The sequence below is a fragment of the Phodopus roborovskii genome, unplaced genomic scaffold (assembly GCF_943737965.1).
Source record: "Phodopus roborovskii unplaced genomic scaffold, PHOROB, whole genome shotgun sequence".
Taxonomy (NCBI): domain Eukaryota; kingdom Metazoa; phylum Chordata; class Mammalia; order Rodentia; family Cricetidae; genus Phodopus; species Phodopus roborovskii.
In genome coordinates this window covers 1,998,966-2,014,783 of record NW_026126484.1, presented here as the reverse complement: position 1 = coordinate 2,014,783, position 15,818 = coordinate 1,998,966, and the positions used below count along the sequence as shown (strand labels likewise).

At 40.7% G+C, this 15,818-nt stretch overlaps 1 protein-coding gene across 4 annotated transcripts in view; it reads left to right on the top strand.

The window, feature by feature from the left end:
• Elmo1 (engulfment and cell motility 1) overlaps positions 1–15,818 on the top strand; it is a 526,201-nt gene that overhangs the window by 160,244 nt on the left and 350,139 nt on the right. For all 4 annotated transcript variants that reach the window (XM_051194660.1, XM_051194662.1, XM_051194659.1 and 1 more), the window contains exons 6-7: positions 1,897–2,066; positions 13,223–13,258. In XM_051194660.1, the coding sequence (XP_051050617.1) occupies positions 1,897–2,066; positions 13,223–13,258 (206 nt within the window). The remainder of the gene's footprint in view (positions 1–1,896; positions 2,067–13,222; positions 13,259–15,818) is intronic.

The following is a 15,818-nucleotide window of genomic DNA, read 5'->3' as shown; positions in this document are numbered from 1 at the left end:
GTTAGTTGCTTAGGAACATGTTCTTCTCCTCCATCCCTCTCTCCCTTTCTTAGTTCTGTTCTGATTTCTTCTTCTGACCATGATGTAATGGGAACCCCTAAGGTATACTCTTGACTACATGATGTAGTATCTTCTCTTCTGTTTGGTTTCTAAAACAACCCTCTGGGGTTCCTTGCTGCCCTTCCTCTCTTCATAGGGGAGCACTGCTCTCCACAGGGGGCTGCTCTACTGTGTAATCCAGCCCTATTGTAGAGTACAGGGTGTTTGTTCTTCAGTTGTGTTCTAACTAATTTCTTTTCAGCAGAGTTAGTTGGTTGTTATTGTCAAATACCATGTACTAGGCTCTTTATGTTACCGTAGTGAAATACTTGAGGGTGGGTAATTTATAAAATCAAGAAGTTTGTTTAGTTCATAGTTCCAGAGGTTCAAGAATTTGGCAGTGCTAACTCACATCTGTTCAGACCCTCATGGTGGAAGCCATGATAGGGAGGGCCTACACCGGGGAGAGGTGAGGTTAGAAATAAGAAAACAGAGCTTCAACAGAAACAACCCATTTACTAGGCCCTGCCTCTCAAGGTCCTTTGACTATTTTGCTTGCCCACACTGGGGGTCAAGCTCCCAAAACATGAACTACCAGGGGACAAACCACTTCCAAACCATAGTGCCCCCATCTTGCTGTATCTTTACAGTGTCACAGAACAGCAAAGGGAAAAAGCCAGTGCCAGAGAAGCCTGAGGATGGCAGCTGCTTCGTCCACTATGGTTTGATGTTAAATAAGTGGATGGGGAGGGGTGTAGTGTAAGGTGTACGGTTTCCCCCCCTCTGCCCGGTCTTGTCCCGCTGCCGCGCCAGCCCCAAATAACACACTGAGACTCTGTATTAGATATAATTCTGTTGGCCCGGTTACTTGTTTCTTATCGGCTAGCTCTGCCTTAATTATTAACCCATTTCTGCTGATCTATGTATTTCTCTTACTGGGGAGTCGGCCGGCATACTGCTTTCTCCCGACTCTCCATCTTGGCTCCTCCTTACTACTTCCTCTTTCCTCCTTGTCTCCTAGACCCTCCTATCTTCCTTTCCTATTGGCCAACAGTGCTTTATTATTAACCAGTATGAGAAACGTATATACATAATGGCATCTCCCATCAGTGTAGGTTGTTTCACTGCCTGCCCCACCTAAAGTCAGACCCCAGCAAAGCTTGAGTAAGACAGAGGATGAATGGTTCTCTGAAGTTAATTGCTGCCACCACTTCCATCCCTCTTTGCTCTGCATGCAGCACCCAACCCCAAAACCTTCAGCAAGAATATTAATTCTAGGAAGAGCTGCTAATTGGACTTATAGTTATTTTGTTTTCATACAGCAAGTAGCCAGTCCATGAGACACACATGCTGCTGGAAACTGCAGAGACTCATTTGTGTGTCTAATGAAGCTTTTGAATGCAGGCAGTCATTACTCGGAGTTTTGACTGAATGGGTAATCACGAAGTATAAATTTATGTAATTGCTTAACTAAGCAAATAGCTTTTTGTCACTTGTAGATAATAATTTTATTGAAGAAGTAAACATCCTTTCTTTCTCTTCTGTCTGTCACACCCTATCAGTTTGGGAGCTTTCATATTCATGTGCACTTGCCCTCGTTCGTCATTCTTCCATGACAGGGGCCCTGCTATTTTCCAACTGGAAAGAAGAATGCAACATCATAGGGAGGGGTCTTTCCAATGGAAACCTGCTGTTGAGGTACCCTGTTCTCACAGGCATTTAGCCTGTGCTTCTGGCCTGTGAATATTTATTTCCCAGGGACTCATTGGTTTTTTTTTGTGCTATTGTATTCACTTTAAAAAAGGACAAAGTGATAGCTTGTACTTATTTGTTTTTGTTTGTTTTGTTTTCCCCAAGGCTCAAAATGCCCAGCAGCTCCATGAACGAATACAGTCATCAAGTATGGATGCCAAGTTGGAAGCCTTGAAGGACTTGGCCAGCCTCTCCAGGGATGTTACCTTTGCTCAGGAGTTCATAAACCTGGATGGCATCTCACTCCTCACGCAGATGGTGGAAAGTGGCACTGAGTAAGCATACTCCATCCTTATGTCTCCCTCTGTCCACTCTTGAGCTGTGGTGGCCACTGAATTCTTTATTCTGACAGTTTCTATCTTGTTGCCCTCTGTTTATACAGTCTAGAGCTGTGGTGTCTGCTGTGTTCTTTATTCTGGCACCTTCTATCATGTGACCCTTTGTCTACTCTAGAGCTGTGATATCTGCTGAGTTCTTTATTCTGGCAGTTTCTATCATGTTGCCTTCTGTCTACTCTAGAGCTATGGTGTCTGCGGTGTTTTTTATTATGGCCATATCCAGCTTTAAAGACCAGACTTTGGCCAGTCTCTATGAAAGTGGCTTGAACACAGCAGCAGCTCATGAGTTTGTGATTCCCATAGCAACATCGTCCACACACCAGCTACATGTTGTAATGTGCTCAGAGTCCCTGAACAACTACATTTTCAGGGTCTCGAGGAAGACATTATCTCCTTATCTCAGAAGGCCTAGCCAATGTTAAATCTATAATCATCTAGACTAGTTAGTCCCTCAAACCTGTTGCTTATACAAGGGAACTTTCTTCCTCTGACTGGAATAAAAAGCAGTATATTATTATATGTTTTGAAGCATTTAGAACACTTTTAAAATACATTCTTCAAGGAGCACTTTAATGATTAAAACAAACATAATTGAAATTTTAAAATAATGAATATACCTACTGTATGCAGAATGGTGACAAGTGGCAAAAATTTTTAAACTTGAGCTTTGTCCTCCCAAAATAAGGTGGAGGGTGTTATATAGTTAGAATTCAAGGGTATAAATTCCTGTGGAGGATAGAAGGCTAGAGGCTTGCCAGTTAGCTTAAGAGGTCTTTCAGAGGATGAGACAGTAAGTGAGGCCTGGCAGGAGCTTGAGCTTACCATGACAGAGGAGTGGGTTAGCATTTCTGGTGAGCTGACCTTTTGGTGAAGACTTTTTTCTTTGATGTGACTAGGGAGATTAAGCAGCAAGGCTGGTCCAACTTGCTCACGTGTGGGAAGGTCCAACTTGCTCACCAGGAAGGAAGAGGGTCAGAACGGCTGCCCATGGGGTCAGCTGCTGGTGTCATTGGGAGCATATGACAACACTGATTTAGTTAACTACTAACAAATGTACTGGTAAGGAGAGCTACAAAGAGTGAGAGGGGGAGGAATCACTGAGGACTGAGGCTGAAGTCTGGTCATTTAGTGCTCCCTTCCATTCTCTGTGATACAAGAGCAATCAGATGATTGTACACAATGGAGACCTGTCTGCTTTCTTCCTCCCCCCTTTTCCTTTCTCTCTCCTTCCTCCCACCATTGGTACTATTTAATCTTTGCAGTTAGCATTGGTTGAAAATTCTTTTTTTTTTTTTTTTTTTTTTTTTTTATTCAAGGCAGTACATTTTACAGTAGTGCTAATGTTTTCCATCTAATGTGTTCTTTCAATTTTAAAATTTAGATTCTTGCCTTAGAGTCAAGTAGAAAATATTTCTAGGACAGAATAAGAAAATCAAATCTAGTCTAAGAACATCAGCAAGTTGGCTATTGGACAAGGGCCACTGTAGGGCCCTCTGGTTGCTGTTTTGTTTTGTGTGATGACTACAATTTTCCTTAAGACACGGTGGAGCTTAAAACATCCGGAAGAATTGAGAATGAGTTGGCAGCAAGCAGTTTGACCAGGCGTAGAAAGTGCCTCCTGTGACAGATGCTTCAGAGGAAATGGAGGGTGGAGTGTTGTCATAGTTACTTTTCTATTGCTGTAAGAAAATGCCCCTGCAAAAGCAACTTAAGGACTGGAAAGATTGCTCAGTGGTCAATAGCATATGCTGCTTTCAGAGGTTCCATATCAGTTGTCCTACAACCAGCTGTAAATCCAGCTCCAGTGGGTTCTGATATCTCCTTCTGAACTCTGAGGATACCCAGAATTACAAGTGCACATGCCCCTCCCCCCACAGGATATTACATATACACATAATTAAAAATAAAAGTAGAAAAACATCTTCAAAAGCAATTTAAGGGAGAAACTTGACTCAGTTTCAAGGTAAGTCTATCATGGTGAAGCAGCTATGATTGCAGGAACCCTGAGCAAGCTGGTCACATTGCATCCATAGTCAAGATGCTGTGTACAGGGAATGCTAGTGCGCAACTCACTTTCTTCTTTTTTTATAACCCAGGATCCCAGCTGTGGGAGTGATGTCACCCACAGTGGCAAGGTCTTCCTGCATCAATTAATCTCCTCAGAGTCTGCCCAGAGTGTTGTTCTTTTGCTGCAGCTTATGCTTAAGAAACACAAACTCGAGACTCAGCACCCACCTGGAGTTTATTGAAAGAAGGGAGAGAAAGAGGGTGTAGCTGGTGGCCAACCGAAAGCAGGAGAGAGAGAGAAAGAAAGAACAGGGGGGGGCAGAGAGAGCAAGAGAGAGCAAGAGGGGGCAAGAAGGGAAGCAAGAGAGGACTAGAGAGAGAGAGAGAGAGAGAGAGAGAGAGAGACTTGGCGTGCTTGCTTTAAAAGGGGACTTGCGCCCTCTGGCAGCCAGGTAAAGCTTGAGCCGCCAGGTAAGGCTGACGTAGGGATGATGCGGCCATGAGCGTCCCGCCCATCGTTGGGGGCGGGGGTCAGCTGGCTGCTAGTTCCTAACACAGAGTACATCCCTGAGGTGATTATAGGCTCACCAATTGACATTGACCATCATAGGTTTACCCATTCCTTCATTTCTGGGATGAGCATGTCCTTACCACATGTTCTCACCACATGTCCTCACCAGATGATATCTGATGTCCTGTGACAGTGACCCTTTGGAGCAGCTTCTGCTTCAGGGACATTTGCTAACATTGTAAGTTAAAGTATAAAGCTGTTATTACGTTTGCTTATATTTTCCAGTGACAACCACTTATACATCAAGGGGGAGTGTTCCAGTGCCAGTGGTAATGCCACTGGCATTAAGTGGTTCTTTTATAGATGCCTAGCTATATGGGCACTTTAGTTTTTGAATCTTTACAGTTTGAATCAGATAGCATGCATGTATCTGACTTAAGCAGGATGGCAATAATAATTACAAATTTAATAGTAAAGGTTCCCCAAGTCGAGAGTCCACATGTATATCATGTGTATAAGGTTGTGGCTGGCCAATGTGTTTTGAATGAAGCCTGCATATCAAGACCCTCCCATTTTTAGTTTCCCATGGCATCAGTCTGCCAAGGGTACCATAACACAGTTACAGAGACTGGTAGCTTAAACAGCATAATGCCCCTCTTCCCACTCCCCTAAAGGCTGGAAGGTGTCACCAGGATTTGTTTCTTCTGAGGCCATCCTTACCATACAGATGGCTGTCTTCTTTCTGTGTTTTCATATGCCGTTCCCGTGTGCCTGCGCATCCTAGTACAGCTGCATATTCAGATTTACTCTTCTTAAAGAGATACTCCTCAGATTGGATCATGAGGCCTCAGAATTCCACTGGCCTCATTCCAAACTGTAGGTCCTGTCTCTAAGTGCAGTTTCATCTGGAAGTCCTGGAGTTTGCAGCTTCACCATATGAATTTTGGGGCAGACATAGTTCAGCCTGTAGCACTCATCAAAGGACCACTGCCACTCTTGTTTTACAATGGATACACGTAAAAATAGATAGCATGTACTTACCTGGTTAAGACTCTTACTTCTCATCTCTCCTATTGCCTATCTCCAGGGCTCACCTTAACCCAGAGTTACTCAGAATAATCCCTAATGCTTAACTCAAGGTTGTCAGAGGCAGGCCTTAATAATATCACACTGCTCATGTGCACTGAGAGAATGTCAACACCAGATGTTCCTTATGAACAATACGTTTTATATGTGAACAATACGTTTTAGTACTTATTTTTATTTTCAAAAGAATGCCATACTCATTAACATGGAAATTGTTTGTAATCAGCCATTGCAACTTGACACATACTGTCATGTTTCAGACAGTTTAAACAGCAGGAGATCAGATCTGGGGTGGATTCTCTTTTGCATTTTTCTTCCACATTTCCATCATGCCACTTTTCTGGGAAGGGATAATATCTCTTGAGATTCCTTCTGCTTTCCCTCACTGTTTGCATAAATTCAAAGGCCCCATGGTTTTGAAGACTGAGGATGTAGGCATGAAACCCCAAGGCCTCTTTTCTCCCTTTTGCCAGTCCCATTTCTCAGGAAGAGGTGGCTTATTTGATTCTCAGACAGTTTTCTGATCTTTGCTCAAATTAAAAAGAAAAAAGAAAAGCTATTTTTCTTACAAGTCAAGTGGATTCTTGGTTAAATGTGGAGCAAGACTTTAATTAAGTACCAGGAAAATTTGGAGTAGGAACTCCTGAATCTGGAAAGCCCTTCAGTTATGACTCCTGGACAGATGGCCTGTTGGGAAGGTGGGTGTTTCCCAAGTAAAGCTGCTGAAAAGTGTTAGAAAATGCTGAAGAAAGACCACTGAAAATAATTTCTCCTTTTAGTAGTGATGTTGTTCAGTTCAGACAAGTCCAGCTACTTGCCATTACCCAAGGATTCTTTAAGGTCTTCCTCCACAGATAGTACCAGAAAAGACCTTGGGGTAAGGAAGAGAAGCACAGTGTCACTTTGGTGGAAAGCAACCTTTAAAGCCTGAAATGAACTTTTCCATCTTTGTGGAGTTTTGCATTTTCATCCCTGGGTTCTAACTGAACCAGGTATGGAAACAAACAGCAAGGGGAAGGATGCTAAAGAATGGATGGAAAACAAAAGACGGTTAGTCAAAGACTGGAACTATCTCTGGCTTGATTCAAGAGAAGGAAAATATGTGCCATTCACTGCAAGTCCCCCCCCCCACATGCACGCTCACACGCGCACACACACATGAACACACGCATGCACGCACACACAGGCACACACAGCTGTGCTGTTCACTCATCATCCCTCCCCTATTCAGTGGCCATTCGTCACTGAGAGCAGACAACAGAGAACTTTTCCAAGAATGCAGGGCAGACTTACAGTTTCCTTCCTACTTGGCAACTTGAAAGGAACATGACACCATCAGCCTATGAGTAAGCCAGAGCACCACCCTGGACAGCAAAGCCAAGATTGGAGAAAGCAATTCCTCTGCTTCCGAAGAACCCAGTCTTTACTAAAATTAATTCGTATTCCTTATGAAGTCATATTGATTGTTAAATATATGCAGATCTGCCAAAGGAGAAAGAATACTTTGTATTCTGCCCATCCACAAACAACAGCATTTATTGTCTTTATGAATAATCATGTTATTTTAAGTACATGTATGCATAAGCTTTATAAAAGTAGAGTTCCAGGCATTTCCTTTACAATATGTCTTTTGTACCCATGTCACTAAATGTTATTCTTTCCCTTATTGCAATTGACCACATATGCTTTCATTTTTACAATGTAGTCAATACACTTGATATGCAGATGATACATTAATTCAAAGGATATCCACGGTGGTTAATCTCACCCATATTGTAAGGGATCACCATCATTTTTAGGGTGTTTTGTGAACATTTTTGATTACTTTATACCCTTAGCTGTGACTATTTGAATATCATTTGGCGATAGAGAGATGATTCAGAGGATAAGAACTTGATCTTGCAGAGGACCCAGGTTCAGTTCCCAGCACACACATCAGGAAGTTCACAACTGCTATAACTCTATTTCTAGGAATTCTGATGCCCTCTGGCCTCTGGGTATATATATATATTTCACCTAAACTGGAGCAGGCACCTGTGCCTGAACAACACCACACACACACACACACACACACACACACACACACACACTTTAATGACTTTTTTTAGTATAAGACTACTGGCTCAAAGGATATAAGGTTTTTAAACTGTTTTCCAGTAAGTACAGTTTAGCAGCTTGTTGGACTATAACTCTGGATGCATATTAGTTTCTAATCCCTGGTTACTGCTGGTCTGTCTGGTATTCCACACACTTTGCTCCAAAGAGCATTGAGGTATTCCAGGAGTTCTCTTTCAACTGGGGATTTAGTAAGTGCTGACTGACTTTTGCGCTGAGATTATTTCTCATAAATTCGCCCTTTTTTCTTTCTTTCTTTTTCTTTTTCTTTTTTTTTTTTTTTTTTTTTTTTAGGACAGTTTCATAACAGTTTAGTGATATGGAAAACCCTTACATAATTGTCTTTAAAATAATCAATACTATGTATTTAATTGCCCTACTCTTTGTCATACATGTGATGCCACTGAATAAATCTGACAGGTGCTGAGTACATATGTGTTGTGTAGAAGTTACCTCAGTATCACAGGCCTGTTTAGTAACTTCTGTTACTCTGTTTTCCTTCCCTGAGCTGGAGCTGTTTCTGCTGGTGAGTATTGTGAGATTATGGTTGGACTGTGCACGCTAATGGCATTGTAGCTTTGGAGTTTGGTGCCCACACTGAGGATAGATTTTTGGAGCTTATACCTTTAAGAAAGTATATGTTCTTTAAGTACCCTGGGTATGAAGGTTCCTGTTATCCCAACACCCTCCCTGTGATTCCTGTGACAGGTTTATAGTGAAGCCCAGACAGTCAACTCTGGAGCAGCCTCCCAATCCCCCCTCCCCAGTTAATTTGCATCACATAGGCCCAAGATGCCAACTTTTCTTGGCTTTGTTAGAAGTTGTGAGGCAGAAAATTACTTGAACAGGATCAGCCCCTCCTCACCCTCTTTTGCTTTCTCTTTGTCCATCTAATTGGGAATGGAAATGAAGAGTTACACAGACTCTTAAGAGATTATCTTCTGCCAGAGGGAAAAATGGATGAGACTTTGCAGTATAGTTATCATCCATCCATCCATCCATCCATCCATCTATCTATCTATAGATCTACCTACCTACCCACCTATCTATCATCTATTGTCTGTCTATATCTATCTACCTATCATCTGTCTGTTATACTTTCTATTCGTCCATCTGTCCATCCATATATCCATCATACCTTCCTATCTGTCTATCCATCTGCTTATTAGTGTGTGTGTGCACGCATGAGCACATATGCGTGTGCACATGCTTGTACGCACTTGTGCATGTTTGTGTTGCTGGATATCAAATACAGTGTTTTGTATGTGCTGTGAAAATGTCCTACTACTGAGCTGCACTCTCAAACCCTTTTATTTTCTTTGAGATAGGATCTGGGCATTTAGCCCCATTTGGCCTCACACTTGTCAAACCTCTTAACTCAGCTCTTTGGTTGCTGAAGCTTCAAGTGTGCACCACTATGCTGGACTAGTTGCATCTTTTAACATGAAGGCTCTAACTTCAGGTGGCATTTTCTAACTTCAGGTAGCATTCCCTATCCAATTGTCCTGTCTCCTCTCAGTCTTCTGAGACCTGGAAGAGTTTCATAGTCATTCCTTTCTTGCATGATTGATGTATTTCAGTATGGTAGGTTTTCAGTTTCGACACAAAAATACAACTCTTACCTCAAAAGGAATAAGAGACAGTTTACCTTAGGGCCAAATATTTGCGATCATGGCCCAGATGGTCACAGAACACAGATTTATGTCACTCCAAATTCCATGTTCTGATGTGGAAGCAGTTTCATACTAACAAACTAGAATATTGTAAGTCAAAATACTTTTTAATACATTGGTGAAACCATCAGAGAGGCAGGTTACAGCAAAGCTGGGAAGCCTGTCATAGGCCTCTGAGGTGCCACTCTTAGCTTTGGGGTTGACAGAGACTAGTGGTCCTCTAAGTTAATGCATTTGAAAAGGTTTCTTCTGATATAGATACAGACATGACCATATGTTAAAAGAATTTACCTTACCCATAGAATATGAGGGAACCAGACAGGCTAATATTTTTCAAAGAGAAGTCAAAACAGCACAGATTTACAGGGAGTAAAAGAATGTAGAGATGAATTGCAAATGGATACAAAATGATTTTCCACAAGCAGGGAGGAAGCTAATCAAATCCCCACAAGACAGGACCACAATGTCATTAGTTATTTAGGGTTTGCAGAGTTGTAAAGTGCCTTCATATCAGCTGACTAGGGCCTGGTAGTATAGAAGGTTATGCTGTACCCATGTGCACAGTTGTCCATGGAAAGCCATGTGTTTTATTCCAGCTTTATAAATGTTTTCTCAAGATCAGACTCATAGTCTCTGCCTTTATCACAAATGACTGTTGGGTCTTGTAAAACTATCCTGTTGTTGACATGTAATGTTGCTTTGCCTTATGTCATGTTACATTTGGTCACTTGATTATGACTAGGTCTATGTTGTGACATTTCTTCAAAATTTGTGATTGATCTATGAATAATTTGTAGGTAACAACTTTGAAAATATGCAAAATTGAATCTGTCACCTCAATGTCACCCTCCAACTTTAACATCTTTTTCTGAATTACTTGTGTCTGTGATGATCCCTGTGAGTGTTCTGCAGTATCTTGCAGGTGCCTTCTTTCTGTAGCAACAGCTCTATGTCCTAGTGTTTTATTTGTTTCATCCGTTGATTTCTAATGGGATGCTTGGTTAGTTCCTTGTCATTTTGTACAATTAGTTTAGATCTGAGCTCATGGATGTCATGTTGGTGTTTTAATCTGGCTGTGGTGAGCACAGTGATACAATGGAGGTTCATAATGTCATACATCAGGTTTTTATGACCATCCCTGAGGTTGTGTTCTTAAACTTCATGGCCACATCACTCTTTATAACCAAGCAGATCCTTTATTGCTGTTTGTTCAGTAGTCTGTCCTCTGTTACTAGTGTTATATATTAGATGCTCCTTTTGTCCCAGGCTTGGCCAATGGCTCTGAAAGTCTCTGTGACCTGACTGTCTCCCATTATTTTCAGAACAGTTCTTTCTTTACTGTCTCATGATAGTCCCTTTATCTACCTTTTTTTTTATTTTATTTTTTAGAAAAACATTAGGAGGAATTATTTGTCTGTAGTTCCACTGGGTTCTATGTATGCTCAGGCTGGTCTTAACTTACTCCTTTGATTATTTTTGATATAATAAACAAGATAATAAATGCTGTTTTAAATAAAGGGGAAATAATGAAAAAGAAGAAAAACTTACATATGCTTTTCACCTTCCCTTTTTACTAACTTTAGTTTAGGTTTCATGTGGCTATTTGAGTTTCAGAAGAACTTGTCAGCAGTGTGGGGAGAGATACAACTCCATACTGTCACCCTAAGCAGCCTATAATGTCCACTGTTTTAAGATTCATTGACACTAGCCAAACCCAGATACTTGACTTTGACATCAGCAGTAATGGACCAGACATTCAGGCCTTGGACTTGCTGGTACAATGAAGGAGTGTTGGAGATGTTGTTAAAGGCCTCAGCATAGCAATTGAGAGAAAGAGGTTATCATGGATAAAATAGGATACACCACAGGATGTTCTTTTCTAAGAGACTTACAGAGGATAAGACACCCTCAAGTGTGGGTATGGGTTACTCAAGGGAGTCATAGAGAGTAAAATATATGCCAGTGTATGTATAGGCTCCTCTGGGGAGATTAACAGAGTAAGACATATGGCAGTGTGGGTATGGGCTCCTCAACAAGAGCCATGATTAATTAATTATCTTAGACTTAGCCATCATACCATTTTGGTGGCTCTCAAATGTTACTGAGAAACCATTTTTTCTCTCTTTTTATAAGTGAAATATCTGAGAAGACTTTGGAGATGGCCAGCATGGAATTAGGGTTTGTAAGGTAACAACACAAGGAGCCACTGTGGTTTTAGTCCATCTTTCTTGCCTGAGGATTACATTTAGAATATAGATGGTAATTTCTCCTGAAGAGTGAAATCATTCAGCCACTTAAGTACTTCTGTTCCTTTATCCTCCTGCAGAGCAGCCCTAATCTTCAAAATTCTGGAAAGGCAGAGAGTCTACAGATGGGATGGCCTGGTTCACACTTGGTGCCTTTGTCAGTCAAGATGAGGAAGAAAATCAGATGTCAGGGTGGCTCCTATAAGTCGCCTAAAAGATAGAACATTTTTTTTTTTTTGAGGGCGAGGGTATTTGGGAAGTAAGATAATGACAAATCCAAGAGACTAGTGAAAACAAAACATTTTTAGTAAACTATTTTGAAGGCAGTGACACTGGCAAAGAGAAAATCTGAAAATGACTGGTGTGCTGATCTGGTGTAAGACCATGCCTATTGAAGTTACCCATCCCTATCTTCTCCCATGACCAAGGCCTTCCCAAATACCCATCTCTTCACTTTAGGACACAAAGCCTTATCTAATAAATATTCTGGGGCTTGAGACTGTCCCCTATTTGTAGTGGTGAGCTCTTTCGTGTACAGATGACTTGGAACTTTCTAAGTCTCAGAGTCCTCAGAGTAGCAGACATCAGCTGCAGCTGGAGGAGAGAGGGACCCAGCACCTCCTGCTTATCTGTAACTGATGAACTCTCAGACACCTTGTACTGAACAATGGACCATCACAGTCTGTTTCTTTAGGTGTGACCAGCCATAAGGAGGGATAGACATTAACTCACAGAACAACACATGGAAGGCATATTTAAAGCTGGTGGGTCTGGCTGACTTGAGGAATGGAAGGTGCTTTGAGAAAATCAGTCTTTTTAGTCTGTCTTTGTCTTCTTGAGCTTATGAGGTATTGTCTGCTGCCTCCCAAAGTTTCTTTTATCAGTTTAGTAATTCTAACACTTTAGAGGCTGAGGCAGGAGGACAGGATGCTTCCAAGTGCAAGGCCAACCTGGATTCCATGAAAGAGACTTGTCTTAAAGTTATTAAATATAAAATTTAAACAGTTAGAAGCCTACATGTCCTTTATTCAGTTAGGTTTGTCTGTTGCAAGCTCCTTCTCAGAGCCGCAGTCCTGGCATCCTAACTGACTGCCATTGTTCCTGGGACGATGTACTTGCTCTCAAAGGAGGAGGAAGAAATTACAAGCCATGGATGTTTTACTGAAGAAAGAAAATAAGTTATATTTAGTCTAGTTCTTTTGCCGCAGCTTTACCCATTACAAAGTTACCCATTCTAACTCCTTGGGTTTTTTCCTCTGTTGAACACGGGCCTATCCTGATCTCCCAAATGTTATCATTCTTACTCTCAAATGATTATTCTGGCTGATGTTTTGAAATGGACAAGTGTTTCTACTGGCCTGCATCTAATTCTGAATTTTCACCAAGATAAATTTCTTAGGAAAAGTCATTGCTTTGAAGCATATTCCTCATATATATGTATTTTTAATTTTTCAGACGATACCAGAAATTGCAGAAGATTATGAAGCCTTGGTAAGACTACATCATCTATTGATGTGATTTCATACTTTATTTACTCTGCATAATTAAGTTGTGATCTCTCATTTTATAATTATGTATGCAGATGTTTTGAGTATTTCCCCTTTTTGTTTGATGTTCTTACAAACAACTTTATTTTTTTCTTTTGCTATTTACTTGTGGCAGAACGGTATTTTATGATTGTTACCACTAAATGATCAAAGATGAATTGCTGTCTTCCTTGAGCAATGACAGGCATAATTTTATGCATTACTTCAAATAAAATGTTCTTTCTTGTGGCCTATGTGACGTTCAGACTTGGAGTCTGACTTTCTTCAGTGGCTCAGAAAGCAAAAGATCCATATGTATATATTTAAAGACAATTTGTACATAGAATGAAAATTACTTGAGTCTGAAAAAAATGGTTGCTCACCCATATCCTATATATTAAGTCACCCACATTACAGTTATGTCTGGAGATGTTAGAAGTTCCTTTTTAAAAAATAATTTTCTTTATTACTGAGAATTTCATACATGTAAACTATGATCATTTGTACTCCTGATTCCCTCCAATTTGTTTCTTGTTTGCTTGTATGTATATTTGTTTTAATAACCATTAAGTTCAACTAGTGCTATCCTCTAAATACATAGAGGGTCATACACTGGGCCATGGGAAACCTACCGGTGATCATTCAGAAAGAATGATTTTCCCTCCTCAGTTGTTACCAACTGCCAGTAATTCCTCAAAAAAGGGTGGGGCATGACGGGAGCCTCTCCTGTCTGTGCCTTCATATTGTGTGGGTCTTCTACAGGTAACTGCAGATGCTGTGTGTTCATGAGTTTGACAGCCATGTCATGTCTCTAGGATAGCATTTTACAGTCTTCCCCATTTTCTGGTCCCTACATTCCTTCTGGCTTCCTATTCTGCAACATTCCCTGAACATTGTTTTGTTATTGTTGTTTGTTTGTTGTGTGTGTGTTTGTGTGTTTGTGTGCGTGTGTGTGTGTGTGTGTGTGTGTGTGTGTGTGTGTGTGTGTGCGTGTGCACATGCTTGCCCCATAACTGCAAGGGTTGGTATTGTAGCATTCAGATTCCAGTATTGAGAAGACCATTGGTGTCTTTCATCTCCCAGAAGCTTGCATAGCAACTTTTGGCTCTGTGAAAGCTAGCTAGCAGATGGGGAGTTTCAGTTTGAAATTGTTTTCTCTGTCTTACAGCCAAAGTTTGTGGTCTTATCATGTACTTATGGTGGGTAAACAAAGGCAATGGTGGTAACCAATGCTGTTTTGGAGACTTCTGGAGCTTCCCTGATGAATAATTTATAGTGATATCCAATGGTTTGCACTCTGATTCTCATTTAATAACCCATACTTTCTGGGAGTAGCACTATCTATCCATATAGGGTAATTCTGTTGGAACTGTTTTTAAAATTATGTTTTAATTAGCTTACTAACTAGTCTATTTCCATAAGGCCTTTTCATAGATCCTTAGCTGTGGTTAACTCACCCATAATGTCCTTGCCTCCTTTATTTCCTCCACCCCTGCTTAGTCCTTTATCCCTATTTTCCACTTCTTTCATGTCACTTGTATTCTACTACCTCTCCAGTTAAAACTTCTTTATTGGCAACAGTTAAGAGTGCAAATATACTGCTCTTCCAGTGACCTGAGTTTGGTTCCCAGCACCTGTTATTGGGCAAGCTCACTATTGGCTGTAACTCCCGATCCAGGGGAATCTAACACCTCTTCTAACTCCTACTGACAGTGATACACACATGGAAGATACACAGATATACACAGGGACACATCAGAAATAGAAATAAAAAGAAAACTTTGTATTCAAATTTTCCATCATTAGTTAATTTTTTTTAAAAAAATCTATTAATCAAGATATGTACATACATGTCTAACAGACTTGCAAAAGCAGACTGAATACATTTCTGTGGCACCAAAATGTAAAAAGATAATTTTAGTTTGACACAGAAAGCTGAATAATGTCTCAAAATGTGCATTCTTCCCTGACTCTTCAAAGACAGAGTTTCTCTGTGTAGCTCTGGAGCTCCTAGAACTTGCTTTGTGGACCAGGCTGGCCTCAAACTTAGAAATCTGCCTGCCTCTGCTTCCCTGAGTGCTGGATTAAAGGCATATACCACCACTGCCTGATTTAACTTCAAATTTCAAGCCTCCAGATCAGTAGTTCTCAAACTTCCTAATGCTTCAAACTTTTAACACAGTTCCTCATGTTGTAGTGACCCCAGCCATAAGATTATTTTTCTTGCTACTTCATAACTACAATTTTGCTATTGAATGTTGTCTCTCAGTTCCTAAGATCATTGGATATATGTGTTCTCCATTGGTCAGGACCCACAGGTTGAGAACCACTGCTCTAGACAGCTAATGTTTGCCTAGTTATGTAGTATGAGTTCAGGCCAGTAATCTCTCCCCACTGCTCCCACAAAGGAAGACTAATAGTTTGGAATTTTTTTTTTTGTATCAAATTGTAATAAAGTAAAATGGGATAATGTGTTTCTGCATAAAGTTTCTAAATTTTTGTTTCACATATATTTTTTAATGCAG